The sequence below is a fragment of the Scomber scombrus genome, chromosome 4, assembly GCF_963691925.1.
Source record: "Scomber scombrus chromosome 4, fScoSco1.1, whole genome shotgun sequence".
Classification (NCBI taxonomy): Eukaryota; Metazoa; Chordata; class Actinopteri; order Scombriformes; family Scombridae; genus Scomber; species Scomber scombrus.
In genome coordinates, this window is record NC_084973.1 from 3,893,649 (window position 1) to 3,915,674 (window position 22,026).

Here is a 22,026-nt window from a genome sequence, read left to right on the forward strand (position 1 = left end):
AAAAATAATTTAATAATTTATTAAAATAAACTATTAAAAAAAACATAAATAACTAAAATAAAATGAATGTATATAAAATAATAAAAAAATTAATGATAATTTGAAAATAACTTTCTCCTGAGAAACTGATGCTGCGTCATTTCAAATGTATGTGTGTATGATTCAAACATCAGTCAACAGTGTCTCTTTCAGAGGATGAAAGACCTCTAATCTATGTAACATTAAAAATATATATTTGCAGTGCATTGACTCATTTTTCCCATCTGAGAATCTGAAGATTTTCATGTGATTGAATAAAACCTTGTAGGTGGTGATTTAAAAAAAAAAAAAAAAAAAATCTGTAAGAACAGTCTGTCACTGACACTTCCTGTTTCCACACTAGTCATTAAAACCCTAACTGATAAATATATAATGCAGTGCATCCGTTTCACTGTTTCCCAGTGGTAGAAAATATGTGAGCACTTCTAGTGAGTCTATGTGACCGTCAACACACTGCTCTGAGTTCGACTGACAGTTTATTTTGGAGGATTGAGGTTTCCGCTTTAGTATCCTGGACTGTAATTGGTTGGCAGTTTTCCTTATTGCAATTGGTTGACGGCGGCACCTTTTGGCCAATCGCTGAGCATTTTAGTGGAAAGTGAGGCACACATTTGATCAGGAGCAGCAGTGTGCTCAAGGTGAGAGTCTTATTTTGTAAATATGTCCCATATAAGCATTTTATAAATCGTATAATTTAAACACTGTCTTTATCTTTAACGCTGCTTTAAGTGAGTGCTAGCAGTCAATGCATATTAACCGATAAATGGTAGCTTAGCGTTAGCCGACTAGCTACGTAGGTTTACCTCAACTTACCTTCATCAATTCCACTAACTTGCATATGAATCAATGTGTACAAAACGTAACGATAGTGTCAGAAAATCATTGTTAAAGATGGCATGATGGATTCTTTAGACTCCTGTGGGGGGACCATGCTTTCTCCACTTCATTTTGGAGCATATACAGTATAGACAGGATAACAGTAGATTCAGAAAAATGAGTGCTGATATGCTGTTTGTACTCACTGTGGTTGACTTACCTTCATCAGGATACAGGTGTGAAATAATATGCTTGTTCTCCACAGTTTGTCAGTCTGGAAGGAGAAAGCTCTGCAGCACCATGGGTGTGTTATCCACTCTGATGAGGGGTCTGATGAGAGGAGCCGACAGGATGTCAGAGTTCACCAGCAAACGTGGTTCACGGACTCACAATAAAGGCAGGGGCTCAAGACCCACAGGACTGAAGCTCTCCAGCAACAAATATCTCACCCTAAGAGCCATGATTCCTGAGTTTGTAGTGCCAGATTTGGAAGAATTCAAACTGAGACCTTACGTATCGTACCGAACCCCCAAAGGAACAGAGCCCCCGGTCACAGCAGAGAGTCTGTTTGCTGAGGCTGTAGCCCCTCAGATCAAGAAAGACTTTGATGAGGGCACTTTCAGCAAAGAACAGCTGGAGAAATACGGATTTGATCCCAAGCAAGAAGGGAAGCTGTTCAAACTTTATCCAAAGAACTTTGTGCGTTAAAGATGTATTTCCTGTTATTTACAAGGAAAGAAACAGACTGCTGATTAACTGAAAGTACATGTGACTGTAAATTATGTTTAAAAAAATTAATTTTCTAAGTGGTTGACTTCTTACCTTTATGAAGCTTAATAAAACCTCCATATTACAAGAAATGTACACTGATTATTGCAAACATTTGAAAAATATTTTATTTGTTTTAGATAAAAACAGTTTTTGAACAAAGCTGATGATCATCGACACTATTGCAGAACATTTTCAGATGGGCGTCTGTGACAAACATGTGTGGGCCAGTGACACATTGCATAATTAGATTATATAGTTCATATTCTCTTAAACAGATGATTTAATTAACTGCAGTACAGTCATTAATTTAGCTGAGAACCCCCTTTAAGTCCAGAAAACATTACGTTAATACATGCAGTCATGCCAAAACTTCCCATTGTAACTTTAGTAGTGAGAAGGTTTAAAGATCCAGGGATAAAAGTGGCCTCTACATTTTCACACACCTCAATAGAGTTTTACAAAAAATCATCATGCTGTGAAAGTTACTAGCTCAGATTTGTGGAGAGCAGAAAAAAGGCCGGTAGAGCTTTTTTTTTGTTGACAAAGGTAAAAAGAGTTTTTAATCTAATGTTGGAACCTTAAAGGTGCAGTGTGTGGGATCTAGGGCATTCTAGTGGTGAGGTGGAATATTACAACCCCTTCCAAGTGTATAGAACATACAGTGGCCACAAAACTTGCAAAAAGCCCTCTCTAGAGCCAGAGTTCTGTTTGTTCCTTCTGGGCTACTGTAGAAACATTTTTAATGTGAAGACCCGCTCACTATGTAGATGTAAAGGTCTTATTGTAAGGTACCGAAAACACAATGATGATTATTTTCATGGAATTATATACTAATTAAAACTCACTCATACTCATGAATGTTATATTCCATTTCTGTCAAGTCCTTTAGGCCAGATGCTACTAAATTCTACACAATGCACCTTTAATGTCAACAGCATCATTACCTTTAACCAGGAAATCTGGACCAAAATGAAAGCTGTGTCTGAAATCACTCCCTTATGCACCCATTCACTACTCCCTGTGTAATAAACACTAAATAGTTCACTCAGTAGTGAGCATCCAATCAAAATTTTGGACATTAACCGTCATAATTTTGTGTCATCATCGTCAGGTGTAGAGTCACACAGATTGTTAGCAGAAAAGTATGGTACATACCATTGACATAACTTTTTTTGTGGAATATTTGAAGGCTCTATATAGTGCATATATTTATGCACTCAGCATTCAGACACATAAAATGGTGGAGGGTAAATGTAGTGCTTATATAGTAAATAGGGAGTGATTTCATACACAGTCAAAGTCCCTAAAAGAGCAAATAGGTTAAAATGGAGAGAAGTTCCCTCTGAGGATCAATAAACTTGTTGGACGTATTAGCAAACACTGTAGTGGGAACCAGTCATGTGTTAAAACTTGTTGATTGGTTATTGTTTAAAACTGTGAAGCAATGTGCTGTTGTGAGCAACTTTCCTTAATATAATTACAAAGTGCTTTTTAAAAAAAGATGTAATAAATAGAAAGAATGTTGGGTGGTACATTGCAGCTACATGATATATAACCACTCGCTCAAATACAAGTTCATAAAAAAAATCAGTGTTTTCTTTATGAAAATATAGGGTTTTGCTAAATTGCATATTGTGTGATTACATTTTTCCAAAGTGTTGGGGACATATCCTCATTAAAGATGGTGAGTGACAGCATAACATCGTCAGCATAACGTAATATAACAGCATGTCATGCCTGTGTTATGTCTGGGCTGTACATTCTGAAGATATTTCAATAGAGTCAACTGGGCTGGTGGTCCGGCCTTGTCAACATGACTCCGTTTCCTGTCCAGCCTCATCTGGAGTCCAGTCCCACCGCCACGCATGGAGCATGTGGTCATAGAACGAGCAGCTGGCCAGCAGGCAGGACACAGAAGGGGCATCGCCATCGGGGTTGAGGGCAGGGGCTGCGGTAGAGCTGGTAGCGGGTGGCGCAATGCCCTCTGGGATGTATCGTCCGGCGTCGTCCTCCAGTGACGTATCGAAGCTGGCGGTGGGGGACTCGTACTGGATCCTCAAGTGTCCTCCGCTCTCTACGAGGATTTCCTTTGGTTCGGCGGCGGAGGGGGAGCAGGCAGCTGGTACCTCCAGGGACAGCCGGGACCAGTCGGCTCCGTACGCCAGGGAGTTGTGGAGGATGTAGGAGGCTACGAGTGGACAAGCTCCTCCAGCGCCATCTGGAGGACAGCAGGAAAACGACACAGTTTCAGACAAAAATTCAATTGCTCAATTCTGTGGTTTCTAGTTCCTCATCTGATACACTCAATTCACACACATGGCCAGTGTAAAGGTCACCAACATAGTAAATACTAGTTTTCATGTACAATGTACTGTTGTAGGCATTTTATTTTGACATTTCCTGGTAAACTGATGTGTTTTATTTTGAAAGAGTATCGGCGAACGCAAAAACGGGGTCACTGATGATAAATTCATGTAAAGTGAGGTAAACACAAGTGGCAACAAGGTAAACGGTTTACAGTATATTTATCTTTATATTTAAATTTAATACATTTTAAATTAAGGTAAATGCTATAAGCTGACGGGAAATGCTTTCTGTTTATTTTTTTAACTCTTACATTGACTGGTTATAAGATGAAGAATTTGGTTGATTTACAATGGAACTTGTAGAACCAATAAAATAATTCAGACCATCACCAGTAAAAAGCTTCCTTTATTCAACTGGTGCTACAGCCAGACTCTGCCTTTCCTCACAAGGGGAAAAAACACTTTAGAATTATAATGTTGTAATCTACATGAATTCAGAGTTTAAATATAAGATACTAAAATCAAAATCATATTATCTTCATCATATTATCATCATCATGGCTGCAAGTTCACTGAGAGGCTTTTTAGGGTTTATGGTTTTTATTGGCGTATTTTCAGTAGTTGTTGGAAACTTGTTTCAGTCTGACAGCTGCCTCTGTGTCTGCAGCTCTCTGTCCAGCATCATGTTGTGTGTCCAAGCCCACCGAACAAAAATGTGACTTTGATTCAGATTTGAAGGAGAATTATCTCAGAAGATCAGAAACCTCGACTTTGAATGATGAGTGAAAATAAGTGAGAATGACAGTGCATTTTATTGAAAAACTGGAATTACGTTAATTAATTAATTGAGTTATCCACTGGGCTGGATTGGACCCCTTGGTGGGCCGGTTCTGGCCCACAGGCCGTATATTTAACACCCCTGATCTACAGCGTATATTTCCTCGCCTTTTTCTGCTTCATACGCACCTAGGGCTTGCTGACAGTGAAGTATATGGAAGTCATTGTGCATGCAGGCTGCCAGCAGAAGGTGCGGATTGGTCGGATGCCACTTCAGCCTCCACACACCTCCACCCATGGGACTCTCACTGAGAGGCTGCCGCATGTTCCTGCCGTCCCACAGCAACACCTGCTCGTCGTAGCTGTGGGAGGAGAAGTTCAGGACATGAGAGGAGAAGACGATTTGGAGATATTGTAATCGAAGGGTCATTCTCACACACTGTTGTTGGGATATTTACCTGCCTGTGGCCACGATGTGTTCCCGATGTGGGTTGCTGTGAATACTGCACACACCCATCGAGTGCCTTCAGGAGAGAAAAGTAACGTCATGTCACTGTCACTTTGCCACAAATTGACAATCTGAATGAATGCATGAATATCGCTACACTGGATACCTTTTACTGATAAACGTGGGGCTGGAGGGTCCGACCCTGAGATCCCAGCCTTTGAGTTTACAGTCATCTCCACCTGGTGAGGAAAGACACACACACACACCCGTACATTAGATAAGATACTGTAACTGGTGGTATGTCCGGGCAGCATTACTTAGGGCCCCCAGAAGGCTCAGATAAGTCTTCATATGAAAATGTGAGTGATGCTCATTAAACAAAGTGTTACCAGAGTAAACCAGCTGTGTATCCCAGTAGGAGAAGGCTGAGATCCAGGCCTCGAAGTCGTGTGCCTTCCACTGTGTCAGAGCAGTCAGAGCGCCTTCAGCCAGAGACAGCACGCTGATGCAGCCCGCTGAGTCGCTGCACACCACCCTCACGTCACTGCTGCTGACGCCATATGAACACACACGTTGTTTTATTGTGCTAATTAGACACTGATTATTGTGTGTGTATGTGTGTAACTGCAGGTTCGAATGCCTCACCTGTCCAGTCTTCCAGTGGACCAATCCAATGACAGAGCCAGCCGCTCCGCTCCCACCTCCAGACTGCTCAGAGGCTGCAGACTGCGGCCGCCTTCCTACTGGATACACACATTCATCAGTGTGGACTACCAACATCAACAGCTTTACACACACACAGACACACACCACAAGACCAAGTACCAGCACACTAGGTATTTATCTCCAGCTAAATCCAATTAAATCTTTGTGTTTTAGCGAATTTAGCCTTCAATTAACTAGCAGATATTGAAAATAATTTAATATAAAAGTATTGAAGTCTGTATTAAAGAGCTGAGGTTAGCAGACCCTCTACAGTCAGCTCCTCATCTTTGCTTGATGCTATATTGGCCACCGCGAACATAACATACTTGAATCTTTAATTGTCTGTGACTGGGTTGCATTGTGTCCAAGATAAGGACAAGGAGGAAGATCGAGTGACATTTTAAAAAATCATGTTTTTTTTAAACATCCATCATGAATCCTAAAAAAGAGTCCAATGCTAAATTGGTGCAATACTCTTTTAATGAGAGAGAGGGCGCTATAGAGAGATAACAGGCTGGCCTGGTGGTTTAACAGCAAACTCTGCTTTATAAAATAACAGTTCAGTGATGCTTTAATTAATTGAATATAGAAACAAACATGGATTTTCTGCTAAATCTTGAAAAAGAATGATTTCCTTCAGTCTGTTATGGAGCTTCTCTTCAGTTTGAAAAGCACAGGGAGGCATAGGAGGCAGGTTATTTATACAGCACATGTGCTACACAGTGTCGGATCAGTGTGCTTTTAAAGCTACATAATAGGACGGGATTAAAAAATAGTGCTGGATTAAGGCTGGATTTAAAAAAACACAGTTACATTATCATTTAGAGTAGAAACTAAAGCATGTTTGTATTGCACCTTGTCTACAGTGTTTGCAACTAAAGCCACATTAAAGTCTGGTGGGAATCTCCACTCCTTATGAAGAAAATGACTCTTTATTGTGGTAAGAGAAGCTGCATCCAATCAAAATATCACAGTTTTGATACCAGAGGCTGATGCATACATATTCAACAACCATGTGTGCCATCAAAAGCTTTACATTCCTGATTCTAGACACTAACATCGTCTGATTCACAACAAATCAAAGTCACTACCAACGATTCTTCTGATGCCACATTTCTCACCTGAGTGTCTGACAGAGTGTACAGCTGCAGCTCCCCGGTGGCTGCTGCCATTCCCAGCACGGCCTTCCCCGACACGGGTACATGGCACCTGACAACATGCACAAAAAAAACCCATCACTAAAACAAACTACTATGATGATGCATGCATAGACAATGAACAGGTTTGCCTTAATGTTATATATATGTTATAACCATATAAAAGCAGGTAAAGAGGCTTATGGTCTCACCATTTCAAATCTAGAATGGCGGCTGTGTCTATGCGCTGCAGTTCAGTGAGAGGCGGGCTCATTGATCCTTCCCGGCGAAATTCAAAAAGGTACAAACGACCGGTCCTGCTTGGGGTGCCATCCTCTTCTCCTGTCTACAGGAAGATGTACATGTGGCAAACATCGTTAAAACAAACACCAGCAGAGGTTCTGGTGACTGCAGCCTTATTATGTATCACTTACTGTCACAAGAACCTAGGCTGCACTATTATTTTATTAACTGTGACAATCACGATGATTATATTGACTGGAGTCAGTATGCACAAAGATATAATGTAACATCACATAATATCTAATAATTAAAATCTTAAGGTATTTAAACTCTCATATATTTTTTAGCTGTGGTGACTTTCCACTTTAATTTAAAGGGCAACTTCACCCATAATGGGGATGGAAATTGCTGACAATATCATTGCAAAACCTTCATTTGGAGATGACAAACCACAAATCCCATAATTAAAGGACCAGTGTGTAGGATTTAGCAGCATATATAGTGGTGAGATTGCAGACTTCAATGAATTGAATAGCCCTCCCTCTCATCCCTCCAACCTGCGGTGGCAGCAAGACTGGCAAAAAATGTGAAAGTCGCTCTGTAGAGCCAGTGTTTGGTTTGTCTGTTCTGGGCTACCGTAGATACATGGTTGTGCAACATGGTGGGTTCTGTGGAAGGGGACCCACTCATTTTAAGGTAAACCCCCCCACAAATGTTCTTATTTTCAGGCAATTATACACTAATTAAAACATACTTATGAATAATATATTTGATATCTCCCTTATCCATTCCGCTAGACGCCACTAATTTCAACACACTGCACCTTTAATAGCTGAGCTAAATCCCTGCTGTGTATGTGCTCCTGTCTTGTGCTGCATACATAATAATTGTTTACTGTTATAGTAATTATCCGCGTTTTGTTTCATGTTAGTGACCATGATTAACATTTCATTTCCAGCACCTGTGAAGAAAAATGCCACTGCAGTGTAGATGCAGATATTTACAGCTGGTGAGCACAAACCGTCCAACCTTTCATAAAACTACAGATGTTATGTGATGTGGTAGTGTCCATGCACTAAGTGACTGGATTAGACAGGCAGGAACAGTCCGGGCTGGTGGTGTTATCTCACCCCTTTCTGCAGCTGGTAGGTGCCGCAGGCTAGGATGTCATGTGTGGGGGAAAGCGGACACCACTCCACCGTGTCCGCACTCAGCTCCGTGTCAAACACCTGCAGACTGCGGGTCCTCGACTTCCAGGCCATGACCACCTGCTCTGCATAACGTTACTGTGCCCGGTGCTATAGCTGGAAGACAAACGAGCAGTCCGGTTAACGTTGCGCCTCAACAATAACAACACATGCAAACTCGTATAAGTAAATTAGCAGTCAGCTAGCATAGTAATCTGTTTGGTGGCTATGGCTAACAAGCTATAGTTGACTAAATACCGTCGCACACAGTCCAAACTGTCAGCAGTTGAACTCGTCACATAGTGAAGACATGCTAAACTGCTGAATGCAATGTGAAAAGTTAATTTAACCCTTGTTTATTAGTGATAATCCAGAGCTCGATTTATTATCAACAAAACTCACGTGTGAGCCAGCTTCGACCCGACGCTCTCTACGTGTTTACGTAGGCGGAAGACGTATACAACGTAAGGGTGCGTTCAGGTACCACTGCAACCTAACACTGACTCAATTTGATTATTGTGTTACTGGTGTTGAGGAGTAACCAGTTCCATGAAACCATAGTTCCATAGTTTGATTACAATATAAATCTAAGTATAATCTGTTACAGTGACTGAGAAAAAGTGTGTCATTAAATTACATTTACTGATGAAAATGTTGATGATTAGAAAGGAGGTTACATTGAAGTCACACCTTTAAGATTTTGCTCAGGAAGGCTTTTTCCTCCTTTTTAAATATTTAACATTTTACATTTATTGCTGTTTGTAGTTTGATGAAATCAATATTTTAACATTTTTTTACATTTTATAAATAAATAATGATGTGGGCTTATTTGGAGCACACATGGGCTTAAATGTCACAGAACCAATTAAGGCCATGCCAGACATTTGAGTTTTTTCATCAAATATCTTTATTTTATATTCCAAAATCTATATGAACTAATGAATACATTTTCAAATGAGTGATAAATCTTGCTTTATAAGAAATGATATCCCTTATAAATCATGTCAGTATCCATGAAAAACAGCTGAACTTAGATTTTGGTGCTTAATGGGAACACTGAAAACATTGGTTATAAAATTAGAAAAGTCATCAAATGTAATAAGTAACATTACTTTGATTAACTAATTATAGTTACATTACTTTAAATTTGAAATAAGGAAAATATAAACCTTTCAAACCCTGGTGGTTACATGTATCAGAAGTCATTTTAGTGCAAATATAAATACAACCTACTCATAATATACACCGCCAGCAAATAATATGACCACCTTCAGCATGTAATGTAATACAATACAATACAACACAATTCATAGTATTACAATACAATGTAATGCAATGCAGTGTAATGCAGTGCAGTGTAGTCCAGTGCAATGCAATGCAATGCAATGCAATGCAATATACAACACAATACATTACAGTGCAATGCAATGTAGTGCAGGGAAGTGCAGTGCAATGCAATACAACAAATATGATGAAAAACAATGCAATACAATGCAGTGCAATACAGTACAATACAATATAACACAATACAATACAATACAACACAATACAACACAACCCAACACAATGCAATACAATAGAACACAACCCAATAAAACAACACAACTCAATTCAATGCAATTCAGTGAATTATTATACAAAATTATACAGTACAATGCAAAGCAATACAATACAATACAAAGGAATGCAGTGCAATGCAAAGCAATGTAATGAAGTGCAATACAATTGGCGATGCAGTTATACTATCACATGTCTTTGCGGTCAGTGTGTTATAACATCTGCCTTGACAGTGGTTTAGAAGATGGTGTTATGAGTGTTTGTGCACATTGCATAACTCTGTGTATCCTGACAGTGGTTCAAAGTTGTAATGCAGCTGCCCTGAAACATAAAGTGAGGAGAGGGTGCACGCCTGTGTGTTTGCTTGCTGTCTGCACGACATTGCACTCCTATCAGAGACTGAGAACACTGAGGTGCACCACAGACCCACACAAACTGTGTCACTCCTCCAACTTCTGCAGGAAGGACAGCTCAAACATCAGACACCATGTGTAAGATTTCTTCAACAGCAGGGAGCGATCTTTCTACAGCAGTATCATTGATGTGTGAAAATAAAATTATAGTAGGCCTAAAGGGCATTACATAAGAAACTCATTTTTCCCAGCATGAGATTCAAATTAATGGCTAACAGATGCTGTTATCATCTCCATGTCATAAATGTCCATTGTCATTTCCCTCCATGCATTTAGATTTGGGCTTTCTTGGGACAACCATTTCCTGGTAAGAGTGTTTTTAATAGCACCAGCAGAGCATTTATTCAATATGTGTCTCTCTTTGGTAATTCTTCAGGTATAGAGCCAAAGTATATTATCCTAATTTCCAGAGGTATATTACGCTTAAAATAACACATAGAGCATCATGTAATCCCTTTCCAATAGTCTATAATCACAGGACGGACCCAGAAAACATGATAGTGTTCTGCATTTTGACTTCCACACTTCTCCAGCACTGGGTTCTGTCATAATGGGATTTTCGGGAGGGCTATGAGTGTTTTTTAATACAGAAATACAGTCTGTGAGTGTGTTTATGATATAGACAAACAGTTTATAATCATTACATGAGTGTACACTACACACTGTGTCTATTGAGAATGAATGTTTATTTCCACTTTAGGTCTCATTTTTAACTGGATGCCAACGCTTAAATACAAGCAAAGCAAGTTTATTAAAGGAAAAAGACAAACATCTTAAATTATCATCTTGTGATTTACTGAAAATCAACATTTGTGTGAAAGCAGAATGTGCTGTACAGGCTTCAGTCTTTGCTCTCAGACAAACACTCCAACAGTTCTTTGCTTCGCCTCATGGATCAGCAGCAGTTCCTTGTAGGCCTGCATGTAAGTATGAATGTCACAATGCAAATAAACTACATAAATGATTACATACATACTGCACACATGTAGTTAGATCAGTTAAACAAATGCACGGCAGCACTTTAAGAGAATAAACCAACCACTGACCTCAGAAATCTTTACTTTCATATTCCTAAAGTTCTTGATGGAATCGTCGCAGGAGGATATATCTCCCTACAAGTAAAAAACATGTTTCTTTTATGTTCTTGTATAAGATATTGCGCATAAATTATACACTGCAACTTCAAAATGTTTCAAAGAATGCAGATTACGATATCAATAGATAAAGAGAAGAGGTGTGACAGAGGGGGGAAACAGAAGGAGGGGTTGATGGTGAAAGGGTATTTGTACCTCAATTTTATTTGTGATCCCAAGAAGGGCAGTTTGGTCAATATTAGAGTCGGAGAGCACTGAGGAGAGCTGAGTCTGCGTCTTTTCCAGATCGTCTGTTACAGCTTTCAGTTTCTTTGTCAGCAGCATGATCTTCATATCTGCTTTCTGCTGCGCCCTCCGAATGTTCTCATCCGACAACTTATCCTGCTGCTCCTTTTCCAGTTGAAGCTGTGTGACACGGATGCACACACACACACACACACACACACACACACACACACACACACACACACACACACACACACACACAACAACAGATGCAAATACGTACAAAGGATACAAAGCATGAATCAAGCTTTTGAGTAACGTGACAACACTCAGTCTCAGCTTTTACCTCACTCAATTTCTTTCGCAGTGCCTCTACGTCCTTTTTCCGATCAGCCAGCTCTTTCTCTTTGGCCTTTTCGATGCGCTCCTGTCACACATAAACAGTGTCAAAAATGAACCCGCCCCCATGTTTCAGCTACTAAGACGAACAAGCCACTCGTAGGAACAAATATAAAAGCACGAGCTCCAGCAGTAAATGATGGAATATCAGGAATACCCCTTGGTCAATCCTTTCTTTTCTCCTTTGCTCGAATTCTGCGATGTCAGAGAAGGCGGCTTCGGTGTCGTCCTTGAGGGCTAAGAGAATGTTGTGAAGATGACGGTTGTCCTTCATGTCGTCGTTCACAGGCTCTACCGGGTTCAAGTATTTATTTGCCTAAGAAAAGCCAATAAAAGCAGGCTGCGTCAAACAAAGCATAACTACAACTGGTGCAAAAATGGAAATTTAGCATCAGCAATTTGGATTATTAGTCGTAGCCAAACATTCCCTTGTTTCTCATTTTTGAAGTCTTTACAGGGTTGTATATCATTTTGAATTGGACAGTAATGGGTTTTTACACTTTTGATCGGACCAAACAAGTGATGTATAGGTGCTGTCAAGGAAATCTGAAAACACTTAACACAAATATGAAATAATATACAAAACACTGCTGAGCTAGTTGCTGAAAGAACAAAGAAATCGTCTGTGATTGGTCTAACATATCAGCCTTTACCCAACAGAAAATCACAACTAGGACTGTCACAATAACTAAAATAACATAATTATCAATATCATCATGTCTACCTCAATATTGCCACACTACATATTAGCAGCTAAGAGGCTATTCATGTCACATTGGCTAAGCAAGTAGTGTCTTCCATTCCTCACTGTGAACGTCCTGAGTGGAGACTGCAGAAGAATTAACCTTGCATTACCCCCTTGCATTATTGTATGCAATTATCATTATATCAGTGGTATAAAATGATCTTCAAATGACAATAATATCGTTTATCGCGATTATTTCTGAGACAATATATCGACAAAAGTAGTTATCATGACAGACCTAGTGTTCAATCAGCTAATGACCACCAGGATATATATCTGCATATGCACATCTTGCACTGGTCATGCATCCCCAAAGTCAGAGCCTCAAGTCATAAATGATTTCTTGACACCTTACTATGGTCCCCACATCCCAAGACTCAGAGCTTCTACCTTATTTGGGTATAAGCCAAAGACAAAGGAGAAGTAATGATAACAAGCTACACATTCCACAAGGTTACAAGGCAAAAGTAGTGATCTTACATCCGCTATTTTGGATTAAAATCCTGTGGGGGATGTGGGGAATCATGACAACAAATCCAGTGTGTGTGCGTACTCATACCTTCATCGAACGAATTTTAGCCTCATCCTGTTCCTTGTCTTTTTGGAGGACATTAAAATCATCAAGAAGGCTGGCATGCTGTCTAAAGAGAGTGCCGATGTGGTTGTAGAATAAATCCTGTTGCTCGCTGGTTACACTTTTCCTCGTGTTGTCCAGCTGTTGTTGCTCTTCCTCCATCTTTTTCTCATTCTTGGCTGAAATTTCTACTCCAACAGAAGAAAAAGAACAACTCCAAATTGGTTTAAAAGAGCACTGGTGTGGAATTCAAGTCAAATAGAAAGGTGGTTTTATACCCGCGAGCTGCAGCTCCCAGATGTTCCTTGTTTTAGTCATTTCTGCTTCATGTTTCTGTTGAGAAAGAACCAAACTGATGTAAATCCACAGATACTTAAGAAGTAACATTATGTAGCTATTACTCACCAGTTCCATCTCCTTGACAATGCTTTCAATGTCTAACTCCTGTGTGTCCACCCTGATGCCCTCCATCATCTTATGATGCTCATGCCCTAAGCGCACTTGCTGTTTCTGCACCGCGTCAGTGGACGTTAAACCATCAGCTTTCAGTTCAGAGATGGTGTTCTGGTGTTCACACAGGAGGCGTCTTAAGTTCTGCTTATGCTCCTGATGGGACAGAATAATAAAAAGCACAATATAAAAAATGAATTCAGCCATTCTATCTGTCCGTGGATGATGTTGGCAAAATTAAGATATTGATGCATTCTTTATTCTAAGCTCATATTTCACTACAGCAGCCTGTAAAAAATGTGATTTGTTGGTTTTACCATTAAACATTCCAAATCAAGGAAAAGTGACCATATTATTCCAGTTTTGGCTACACTTCAGTGGCTCCCAAAATGTTTTTAGAAAGATTTTAAGTTTTTATAACTTGTTTTTAAAGCTCTAAATCAGGGGTGTCAAAGAAATTGTATTTCAAGGGCCACATACAGCCCAATTTGAAGTGGGCTGAATTAGTAAAACCATTCCATAATAATCTACAAATAATATGTTATATCTTTGTTGTAATAAACCATGTATTTATTGTGAAAAATGAGCAGTTTCAACAATATTGAATTGTCTAATGTATTGTGTTGTAGCAGCAGAAAAATTGGAATTACTTTTACTGCTGACCTTCATCTCTGCTAGGCGGTGCCGATCATCGGTCTCTGTTTCCTTATCCAAGTTTTTGCACTTAGCCTTGAGCTCCTCCAGTTCTCTTTCAGCGATCGCCCTCATGGTGTCGATCTTGTTCCTCCCCAGCATATAGTAATTGTTCATGGTCATGCCCCGGTCCAGTTCTTCATTACGGCGCAAGATGCGTTCTTTCAGCTGAAATATAAAGTGTGTACATGTCTTAACTTGAGCGTATAAGACCTCCCTTGCTTCAGTTTTGACTCCATTTAATCGCCATTCTGCATCTTGCCAATTTCCCAATATTATAGGAGTGCAGCACTACTTTGCTGGGATGCTCCTTTACATTGTGAGATCACTTTTCTTTATGCCTGACAAAGAAATAAATAAACATCCGAGCAGCCCCAGTTTGTGCCTCATACATTAGGGTCACAGAGGAAACCATTGCTTTCCCCAAAACAAATAATTAGGGGAGAACAGGGTTTGTTGTCACATTCATTAGATGTTGGTCCTTAGAGGGCGCTGTTAAAAAGTGTTGGTACTGAAAGTTTCAGAATCTGAGATGTGAGATGTTACTTCCCAGGTCATTTCTGGAGTAACCTGCTTGACATTGAGATGAGAGGACGTTTAGTGTTTTTCATGAAAAAATGTAAATATCCATCTCACCACTGGTGTTTCTCTTCTTTTACACAATGAGTTCATAATAAAACAATAATTACCATTGAAAAGTGTGAAGAGAGAGTGATAGTTTAGATATGTTTTAGATAGTTTAGATATGTCTTTGCTCCTAATTGAGGATGCTTGTCACATTTTCTTTGGGGTTGGTTGCCACATGTTGGCATATACATATATGGTGTGATACATCTAGTCCTTTCTTTCTTTTTAGAGAGCAAAATGATCAGGAGTTTTGTCAGGAAGTCACACAAGAGCCAGGCTCCACCAGATTTAAGGCTCAGAGCAGTCAGAGAGGTGAAAATGCACAATATTGTTATATAAGGATATAAAATTCACTTATAGGAATTATTTTTCTTGTTTTTATTCTCTTGATACAGGAGATGTGTTAGGTTGTTGTATTTCAAGGAAACTAAACATTTAAAATGTTCTAAGATTGTCTACAATTTAGATTTGTCCCCATTAAAATAACACAGGGACAACCAACCCCATAGTGTGACTACCAACCCCATGACACTTTAGGCTTCCATTCCCTTTAAAAGGGAATCTATTCAGGATACAGTTTATGAGGAATTCAAAGGAAAGTAAAAAGTGTAACTACCAACCCCGTTCTCCCCTAATAGACAATGTTTGAAAAACCCAGAAGGTTTGTTGAAAACAGGTATCCAGATGTCCAGATGAGTCTATGGAACAACAGCAGGCTTTCTGGATTTCTTTCCTCACACATTTCCTTTTTGGAGAAAGCGATGGTTAGGCCCTGTTGTGCCCATAAACGAGAGGCACAAAGTGTATCATCATTCATTCACACGTTTTCAGCTCTGACCTGTTCTATGGGCATCTCCTCCATAGTAAGGCCGTCTATTGGTGAAGGTGTCCTTGCTTTTGCACCCTTTTTACCTTTTGCAGCCTACAGACAAAAGTCAACACATTACTAGAGGAGAACAGTTAGGGTGTCAATATTGTTGATGAATAAACTGGGGCAAGAGGAATATACAATTCACATACCAACCAAGCTAAAGTTAGTTAATTATCTAATAAGGTTTGAGATGCAGACATACTGTACATAGATAAACAAACTCACCATGGTTTGTGCTGATGTAGTACTACAATTAACACAGTAAACAGTTTTAAAACACTTCCGTTGCTTAGAAAGAAAGTAGCATACTCAAGCTCGCGTCAAAACACGGGTTGCCATAGCAACACGACCACGCTGCTCTATTCTGACCTCTACTCACGCGACCGCCCAGCAATGTTTGTTTTTCCTACAGAAACCTACAGGGACAATAAAGTCTATCCTATCCTATCCTATCATTTTCTTGTCATCCACAGTACAGGGCGAGTTACATTTAATTATTTATTTAAGTCATTTTTGTCAACCACAATAGAGGGCGAGATACGTTTATTTATTTATTTACTTATTCATTTATTTATTATAGGTCATTTTCGGTCATCCACAACAGAGGGCGAGCTACATCAGCACAGACTGTCTGTCAGTGAGCTAATGAGAACCATAGACTGTATGATGAGAACATAAAGTGCTTCCACCTGCTGGTGATATAAAAGAAAGCATGGATTTGGTATTGTAATCAATTAGTCTGGACTATAATCTGTACTGTCATAATTTTTAAAGTTGTAATACATTTTAGGATGTATTAGTGGAGCCACACAACGAAAGGTGTCATACAAATTCACTGGGGGAAAAAAATAATAATAATGAGCCAATGCACTTTTGAGTAGTGCCTTCATGTTTTTATTCAGACCTTAAAAGGGTCAGCGTCAACATATGAAAACTCAATTTCCCAGAATGCCTTTGTGAGAGGCAGGGCAGCGTAGGCAGGGCAGACGTATACATCCTAGTTTTAATTATTACTGACAAAATCATAGTATACAAACATTCAGGTAAACAATATCAGCACCGGAAGTTATACATCCATGGGTCGGACTTTTACGCGTGTGACGTAACGACGACCCCATCGCCTCATCACGTGATTGTTGGCTTTTGCTGTAACATCTCTCCTCCTGGTGTTTCCTGCTGTCCCGCTGACTGACTGTCATACACTTACACGATGGATTTCAACGTTAAGAAGCTCGCCTCCGGTGCGGGACTGTTCTTCACACGAGCTGTCCAGGTAAACGAAAAGCCTCGCGCTAAAAGCTCGTGAAGTGTACACCCTTTGAAATGGACAGCCAGCTGTTTTTTGTAACAGCAGCGTCACCAACTCAATGCTGCTGTCACATACACTGCGCGCTGCGTATCACTACAGCTAGCAGAACAAAATAACGTGACATTTAGCCTAGTCTGTGTAAAGTTCAGGCCTGTGTTAATAACAAAAGCAGCATTGTCACATTTGCTATCATTGGCAGTGTTGTCAGCCACAGCTATAATGTTATCATTCTATTGTAATGTGACCAGTTGCTAGTGTGCATTTACCATCGACACCATCGTTCAACAGATATATTGGTGTAAGGGGCCTGGCCAGTGATGATATATCACCCTATAATTTTATATAGAAAGAATATATGGAAATTCTTTTTCAAAGATCCCTTAAAAACACTTGTGACAAAGATATGTAATGAAGGCATGATAGTTTACCATTAGATAATAAACTTTATTGTAGAAAATGACATCAGTGCACCAGAACAGTAAACTTCACTGGGAATGTAATTATTAAAAATATCTATAAATAACTAAATAACAATAAGCACACATAAACACACATTAAACTTGAATTAAGCAAAGGGATCAAGTATACATTAGCCTAAATGCTGCCCATATAACTTTTAAAAGATATCGACACATATCGGACATGTTAAAATCCTTATAGTTGCATTTACTCCTCTCTCATTAAAAATTCCACAGTCTATGAATATGCAGATGTATGTCATTTCTAAAAGTTTAACCACTTCACAGAAGATGTCTCCTACCTCACTGTAAAGTCCATTCTCGGTGTTTGCGCACTGGCGTTTCCACATCACGTTCATGTAAGTTGAATATTGGACCAGGATTGGCTTCCAAAATGGTTGTGAGGTCACAAATCATGCCCAATCAGAACAGAGAAATCTTCCACTTTCAGTAGAAAAATGTGAAAACAGCCTTCTAGTGTTTCTACACAATTCTGCACTTTGTGGTTCAAATAAATTAACTGTGGGAACAGGAAGAAAACACATATATTTGAGTGAAGGGGGACTTCATATTTTACCCTTTCGGATAAGTCGAGACACAAATGGAAAAGGGTGTCAGGTGAGAGCAGAGTTTGTACACCAGACTTGACGTCATGACTTTGTTTTTTTACAGCTGACAGAAAAACCCAGCCGTATGCTAGAGATGAGGCGTATAATCAGTGTCCCCATAATTCACATGTGTGAGTACATGTGTGTGTTCTGCTTCAGTTCACAGAGGAGAAGCTGGGTCAGGCCGAGAAGACCGAGTTGGACGCTCACTACGAGAACCTGATGAGCCGCGCCGACTGCACCAAACACTGGACTGAGAAAATCTACAGACAGACTGAAGTCCTGCTGCAACCCAACCCAAGTATGACATCAACATAGCAATCCTGAAATTAGAGGTGGAAAGTAGAGTCCATACTGTCTTTAAACAGAACTACTGCCATGCTGAATGTTGATGTATAAAGCAACATAAGGGGGAATGCTAGCTCCTTTATAATCCACTTTTTAGTGAAAGTTGGAGATTTTCTAACAATAATACAGAATATCAGACATAGCCATGTAATGTAAAACAATCATACTAGTTCATTTTATTAGAATAAACAACAAAATAGGGTCCAACCAAATAAAGTGTGACTCAAAGCACTGATGGAAAAATGAAACAACATCTTCTTGAATTATTAAACAGCTGTTAAAGGTTGTGTGCTTTTACAGTTCAATGAGGCATCACTGCTGTCTGTTATTACTGATAAGAACAAAGGTCATGTTTGTAGCTGTTTTTCACCACAGAAATCAGACTTTTTAATACTGAACCTCAGTTTCTGGTGGTTATTATCCCCCAAAGAGACAGCATTGTAAGAGTGAGATTAAAGAGCGAGAAAGTGAGAGAGGATGAATATAGTATACCACCTGTTACCCTGCAGGGCACATCATGGTCACACAAGGCACTGGCCATTGCCAATGTTCAATTAGGGTTTTTTTTCCCATGACGCCATTCATTTGTTATTATGAAATTTTGGTCCCTCGATGTTGAATTTCTTTTTGCCATCAGTGTAATTATAAAGCTTTACAATCAGATACATATATACCTTTACAGATAAACATTTGTATATAGAAGTAGTAGTAGTAGTAATAGTGTAATAAATAGTGCAGGACCCCACTGGTGGTATTGCATGTTTTAGACACAGATTGTCTCTATGGAAATCCACTTTAATATTCTTCCTGTTGTTTTGTTCAAGAACGCTCTGACATCTTAAAGCCAGGCACTGAACAGGAACCCATTAACACTAAAAACAATCAAATTTTGGCTGGAGCAGCCAATCGTGTAAAGCTACATAAGGCATATTAATATTAATAACAAAAAAGGTAAAGTTAAATCAGGGAAGACACACAACAGATACGTTTTATTTATAAGTCTTCGGTGTTGACGCCCCTTAATTAAATGGATGTATAGGGATAGAGCCCTAGAAAGACCGTCCAATCAGGAGAGCCATACACAGGACCTTGACATTGTACGTGGTAGGGTTGATGAAGGGAGATAGAAAAGCCTGCGCACAGAGCCAAGTGAAATAATTGTATAATAGTCAGGAGGCGGGGCTCAGTGTGATGACAGCATAGGCTGACAGTTGTCTTCTTGCTTGAACTCGTGCTAAACTCATTGAGAATTTAACCCTATCACGACCAGAGGGCAAACAAACTAACAAACCCAGTTCATTTTGTTGCTTTACTGGTATTTTGTACAAATATGCTGAGCTGCTGGCAGCAGCTGATCAGAGCCGCACCTTTGTATCTCCACAAGGAAAAGGTATAGAAGAGAAAAGGCCGCAACTTGTTGTCATTACATGTGAGAATTTTAAGGTTTGGCCAAATGGTGGGACGTCTCATTTTAGATCAAATTACTTTTTGTGACATTCGCTGACATCAGCACACAATGTGAGTTTGACATCACTGGCATTGTCAATACTTAGAAAGTGGCTTCACAGCTAAGGTCTTGAGGTTAAAAACACATTTATTATGAAGCACAAGCAGGAAGTGCTGAGTTAGTATCAGCAGTTACTGTAGCAAATGAACAGAGAAGAATAGAAAGTGATTAAAAACAAGGTTGAAGGTGTTAATTTCACTGTGAACCATTATGAGTGGATGAATGTAGCATAAACACTGCAGCATATCTTTATTTTGTCAATATTTGTTTATTGTCTGTCATTTTAACAGTCCTTGAATGCACCACAGAGTTTAAAAGTACCCTGTGGAGTTTTGAGAGTAAACAAACAAAAGTTACGTTTGTGTTTCTTGATGTCAAACTTAAGTTGTAGCTAAAAGGCTGAAACATGCAAAATCACTGATATGGTTCCGGTTAGTATTAATTATTACTCATGCAAAAACATTAAATATCTGCTCAGTGATGCACTGTGACTCACGTAACCACAAAATAAATTTCAGTCAATACAATTTCAAAAACATTGTGCAAGAAGCCAGATTCTGCATATTTGCAATAGGTCAAACCTAATTGTACATAATGTGGCGTAACAGCAATATTTTTAGGTTTACAGTGATATGGAATGACAAAGTGGATAATAGGGAGCTCTAACGTTTGACTTTTTGATTCTCCATGCTACAGTTGATCACACTGGTGAGTATTCTGCCTCCCTACCCTTAGTGCCCCTGCTGTGGAAACCTCTCATGCCTTTGAATTAGTCGTACCGAGAATTAGTTGCTGAACAAATCAACACATGATTCTTTGGTATTAAGATCAAAGTTGGCTGTGAAATGCATTTTGAACACACTGGGACTCATCAGTGCGACTTGAGCGCTGACCACTAACCAGCAGGACGTAACTAAGGACGAATCCTCTTCTGGCACACAGCTGATTGTAAGTCAGAACATGCTGTACATGGGTGAATGGTCAGCCTGTGGCAAATGAGAATCCCAGTGGGTGTTTATCTGTGACAGTCGAAGTCCTGCCTGCTTTTTTTTTATGCCTCTGTTTCACTGGTCTCAGCTAGACCATGCATTTCATTATGGAGGGTTTTTTTTCATCTGTCTTTCTACATGGTCTATAATCATACACGCAGTATGACACGGTCCGACCAACAGGTTACAGTTAAGAAGGGTGTTTATGAAAAGACCCACCTGTGAGTTCGACTGCTGACTAGATAACTTTTACTATAACTTTGCTCTCTGCTCTGCCCTAAAAGTACAGAGGCCCCAAAGTATTCAACATAAAATAAATAAAACATTTTTAGGATATGTAAGTGAAACTGTCATTTACATAAGTGAAACTGTCATTTCAGAAATGATTTAAACTCAATTCCCAATTCTGAAAATGTTACGTGTCATCATGAAAAGTGACATTATGAAAACACATATCATCTAGTAAAATTATGATTATTAGTCAGCATTTTAAAGTATTTTATAAATTGTTGGTTAATTTATATATTTTAAACTTAATGTTGAGTACTTTGGGGTTCAGCGTGCAGAGTAATAAAAAAGAAAACAAGAACTGTTCTAAATCAGCAGCAGAGGATGTGATATCCGGGATCCTACATTCCCCATAATGCACCTGTTTTCGCACAATGTTTAGTGCTCCTCATTACTAATAAACTTACTTTTGCACGTGAATTCTGTGGGGTTGCTTTCTGCTG

At 39.3% G+C, this 22,026-nt stretch overlaps 4 protein-coding genes across 4 annotated transcripts in view; 2 read left to right on the top strand and 2 right to left on the bottom strand.

The window, feature by feature from the left end:
• Nucleotides 1-607: 607 nt before the first annotated feature.
• mrpl41 (mitochondrial ribosomal protein L41) lies at nucleotides 608-1,709 on the top strand. Its single transcript, XM_062417289.1, has 2 exons — nucleotides 608-677; nucleotides 1,121-1,709. Exon 2 carries the CDS (start codon nucleotides 1,156-1,158, stop codon nucleotides 1,561-1,563), a length of 408 nt encoding a protein of 135 aa, XP_062273273.1. The 5' UTR covers nucleotides 608-677; nucleotides 1,121-1,155; the 3' UTR covers nucleotides 1,564-1,709.
• Nucleotides 1,710-1,721: 12 nt separating this feature from the next.
• dph7 (diphthamide biosynthesis 7) lies at nucleotides 1,722-8,865 on the bottom strand. The gene is made up of 10 exons (XM_062417285.1): nucleotides 8,831-8,865; nucleotides 8,372-8,545; nucleotides 7,211-7,344; nucleotides 6,984-7,071; nucleotides 5,803-5,897; nucleotides 5,547-5,704; nucleotides 5,324-5,396; nucleotides 5,168-5,233; nucleotides 4,899-5,071; nucleotides 1,722-3,844 (listed from the first exon to the last, which is right to left on the bottom strand). The coding sequence occupies exons 2-10, from the start codon at nucleotides 8,501-8,503 to the stop codon at nucleotides 3,435-3,437; spliced, it is 1,329 nt and encodes a 442-aa protein (XP_062273269.1). The 5' UTR covers nucleotides 8,504-8,545; nucleotides 8,831-8,865; the 3' UTR covers nucleotides 1,722-3,434.
• A 2,387-nt stretch (nucleotides 8,866-11,252) lies between these two features.
• LOC133978796 (dynein regulatory complex subunit 4-like) lies at nucleotides 11,253-17,202 on the bottom strand. Its single transcript, XM_062417122.1, has 11 exons — nucleotides 17,149-17,202; nucleotides 16,044-16,127; nucleotides 14,549-14,746; nucleotides 13,841-14,041; nucleotides 13,714-13,768; nucleotides 13,421-13,623; nucleotides 12,274-12,432; nucleotides 12,064-12,144; nucleotides 11,688-11,897; nucleotides 11,445-11,510; nucleotides 11,253-11,315 (listed from the first exon to the last, which is right to left on the bottom strand). The coding sequence occupies exons 1-11, from the start codon at nucleotides 17,200-17,202 to the stop codon at nucleotides 11,253-11,255; spliced, it is 1,374 nt and encodes a 457-aa protein (XP_062273106.1).
• The window catches only part of LOC133978925 (endophilin-B2-like), a 29,317-nt gene continuing 24,433 nt past the window's right edge, over nucleotides 17,143-22,026 (top strand). Inside the window, exons 1-2 of the mRNA XM_062417286.1 lie at nucleotides 17,143-17,349; nucleotides 18,611-18,752. Coding sequence (XP_062273270.1) covers nucleotides 17,287-17,349; nucleotides 18,611-18,752 — 205 coding nt within the window. The 5' untranslated portion in view covers nucleotides 17,143-17,286. The remainder of the gene's footprint in view (nucleotides 17,350-18,610; nucleotides 18,753-22,026) is intronic.

What these genes read in the sequence shown, in the direction of transcription:
- LOC133978796 (XM_062417122.1), bottom strand. Translation starts at nt 17,202, where the DNA reads ATGAGGCGATGGGGTCGTCGTTACGTCACACGCGTAAAAGTCCGACCC. An exon ending in TTGTCAAGGAGATGGAACTG is followed by an intron (nt 13,769 to 13,840) that starts GTGAGTAATAGC and finishes CTTTCTCAACAG; the next exon opens with AAACATGAAGCAGAAATGAC. An exon ending in CTGGGAGCTGCAGCTCGCGG is followed by an intron (nt 13,624 to 13,713) that starts GTATAAAACCAC and finishes CTGTTGGAGTAG; the next exon opens with AAATTTCAGCCAAGAATGAG.
- dph7 (XM_062417285.1), bottom strand. Translation starts at nt 8,503, where the DNA reads ATGGCCTGGAAGTCGAGGACCCGCAGTCTGCAGGTGTTTGACACGGAG. An exon ending in ACACTCTGTCAGACACTCAG is followed by an intron (nt 5,898 to 6,983) that starts GTGAGAAATGTG and finishes TGTATCCAGTAG; the next exon opens with GAAGGCGGCCGCAGTCTGCA. An exon ending in TCCACTGGAAGACTGGACAG is followed by an intron (nt 5,705 to 5,802) that starts GTGAGGCATTCG and finishes TGGCGTCAGCAG; the next exon opens with CAGTGACGTGAGGGTGGTGT.
- mrpl41 (XM_062417289.1), top strand. Translation starts at nt 1,156, where the DNA reads ATGGGTGTGTTATCCACTCTGATGAGGGGTCTGATGAGAGGAGCCGAC.